This window comes from Triticum aestivum, chromosome 5B (genome assembly GCF_018294505.1).
Source record: "Triticum aestivum cultivar Chinese Spring chromosome 5B, IWGSC CS RefSeq v2.1, whole genome shotgun sequence".
NCBI lineage: Eukaryota > Viridiplantae > Streptophyta > Magnoliopsida > Poales > Poaceae > Triticum > Triticum aestivum.
In genome coordinates, this window is record NC_057807.1 from 468,020,658 (window position 1) to 468,023,511 (window position 2,854).

At 49.5% G+C, this 2,854-nt stretch overlaps 1 protein-coding gene across 1 annotated transcript; it reads left to right on the top strand.

Moving 5' to 3' along the window:
* The first annotated feature begins 221 nt into the window (after positions 1–221).
* Positions 222–2,146, top strand: LOC123114884 (F-box/LRR-repeat protein At5g02910-like). The gene is made up of 2 exons (XM_044536261.1): positions 222–1,252; positions 1,889–2,146. The coding sequence occupies exons 1-2, from the start codon at positions 278–280 to the stop codon at positions 2,144–2,146; spliced, it is 1,233 nt and encodes a 410-aa protein (XP_044392196.1). The 5' UTR covers positions 222–277.
* Positions 2,147–2,854: the final 708 nt, after the last annotated feature.

The following is a 2,854-nucleotide window of genomic DNA, read 5'->3' on the forward strand; positions in this document are numbered from 1 at the left end:
CTTATACGCAAAATAAGACTGGCCGCTCATACCGTGCCCTGGCTGGTTCGGACGGATCGGTTCCGTACTCGGCTGGGGAGCTGCGAACCTGCAATCTGAAACGGATTTGAACCTGCAAATAAGATTGGCCCCCCATCGTGTCACCCGCCAATATATTACTCACTCAATCAAACCCTATCGCCGGCACGGCGCGCTGACATCGTCTACGCCAATCCTCCCGTTCCTCGAAACGGGCTCCCCTGACTAATCATCATCATCTGTGCAGCAGGGCAAAGGGATGGAGGAACGAACCAAGCATGACGACGACAGGCTGAGCGCTCTCCCCGACGACGTCCTGCTCGCCGTCCTCCAGCTGCTCGACGCGAGCACCGCCGTCAGGGCCGGCGCCCTCGCGAGGCGATGGAGGCACCTCCGCTGTCTGCTTCCGGATCTCACCATCGACGTCGCCGACCTGGTGCCGCGTTCTCCGGACCCCTCTTCTCCTTGTCGGACGGTGGGCGACATGATGACGGCCTACACCGCCGCCACGGCGTGGTTCCTCACTCCCAACAAGCAACGGAGCATCAAGAGCCTGCGCCTCACGTTCTACCTCCTAGACCCTTACCTGCGCTCCATCGGAGACGCCGTCGCCAGGAGCGGCGGGAGCGCGGCCGGGCCCCTGGAGTTCACCATACTGGCGGAAGTCGACGTCCTCACCGTCAACGACGCGGAGCGCGCCATGCTTGCACGGCGCTTCATGTCGTTCCTTGCCGCTTGCCCCGTCGCTTTCAGTGGGCTCACCAGACTCTCCCTGCAGAACCTCTGCTTCGGCGACTCCGATATCTCCGATCTCCTCGGCACCTGCAGTCGACTAGAGCTGCTCTCCTTGAGCCAGTGTGGCTCTAGCTCCGAAGACATGCTACTACGCATAGACGCTCCCACATCCTCGCTCCGGACCTTGGAAATCCGTGAGCCTTTCTTCCATGGAGTTGAGCTGACCAGTGTGCCGAAACTGGAGCGGCTTTTCTGTGACGAGGACGTCGGTAGCTTTGACGGGAGCCGCCCAGCTGTGCGGTTTGGACATGTTCCTTGCCTTGACGACGTATACCTCTCAACGATACATCTGCATTACTACTATGAAAATCCAAGAGAGCTCTTCCCCGCCTTCAGTAACCTGAGAGCTATTTGTCTCAACAACTTGGAAACTCACAAACTGGTGGGGACTCTCTTCATCCTACAAGCCGCACCTTTGCTGAAGAAACTCTCTATTAAGGTACTCCTTCTTTTCTTCCATCAAATTCCTGTTGCGAACACCTGCAAGCGCACGTCCCTGTTAGTGCTATTTTTTTGTACTAGATTTTAGTATGCGCCATGAAGCTTGATCATCTCACTTCCTCGTCGAAAAATAAACGGCATTCTAAGCTTGTTCTAAGTCCTACTATCATAGATTTGATCAAACTTATAGAGAACAACACCGAAATTAATCACACCAGGTAAATACACCAAGAAAAATTAGCTGTTGATACTCTTCTCTACAAACTTAGTCAAACTTGGTAAGCTATCAAGAACAAAGAAAAGAGATATTTGGACTTAAGATAAAACTAGATAATTCATTGATTTTGCTACAAAGAAAGTAGTGACAACAACGGAATTGCATGACTACTTTATACACACAAGAATGTACTCCCTCCGTCCCATAATATAAGAGCGTTTTTGAAGTATAATAAACAAAGTTAGTACTACATGATTATCACATTCTATGACAAATTTAGTGTTACCGTTATCATGTAACCAGTCAATAGCTTATTTTACAACTATCATCTCGCAATCAAAGATAGAAAATTTGAATTGCACATGTTCTAATTATTGTGGCATGTTCTTGTTTCTATGTATGATTTGTTCTGAGAAGCTATACCAGCCTTTTTTCACTCCCCCGGCCTACAATACCAACACGGAGGGGGAAACACCAAAATTTGAGCATCGCAACTTGAGCTTCCTGGAGTTGAAAGGCTATGCTGGGCTTAGAGAAGACGTGGAGGTGGTGCGATACATCTGGCTCATCACGGAGCGTGCCGCGTGCCTGAAGAAAATCCACTTACTTGAACAATGTCCGCTTAGAAATTGCTATGGTGTTAGATGTGCATGTCATGTCGATGAGCCACTGTAAGACAATAGGCTTTGGGGGGGGAACCGGCACGACCCTCTAGGGGTGGCCTATCACATATATATATAATGAGGTGATATACAACGTTACAATATACACATGTAAATACAGTCTAACACCCTCCCTCAATCTTAGCCACTTTCTAATGAATCTAGAAGGGTAAGATTGCGCCTGCAAGTCTCAAACTGTGGCAAAGGCAATGGCTTGGTGAAGATGTCAGCAAGTTGATCCTTGGAAGAAATAAACTTGATCTGTAGTTGCTTCTGAGAGACACGTTCACGCACAAAGTGATAGTCAACTTCAATGTGTTTCGTTCGGGCATGGAATACCGGATTTGCAGAAAGGTATGTAGCACCGATGTTATCACACCAAAGAACAGGAGGCTGTGATTGGGATATACTTAACTCCTGAAGCAAGGACTGTACCCAGATAATCTCTGATGTGGCATTGGCCACAGCCTTATACTCAGCCTCAGTACTGCTACGCGAGACAGTAGCCTGTTTCCGAGCACTCCAGGCAATCAGGTTAGAGCCAAAGAAGACAGCATAAGCCCCCGTGGATCGCCTGTCATCCGGATTGTCAGCCCAGTCTGCATCAGAATATGCTGAAAGACAACCAGAGTCAGACGGCCGAATATGCAAACCATGAGCCACCGTGAAACGAATATAGCGCAAAATCCGCTTAACAGCAGACCAATGAGTGTCACGGGGT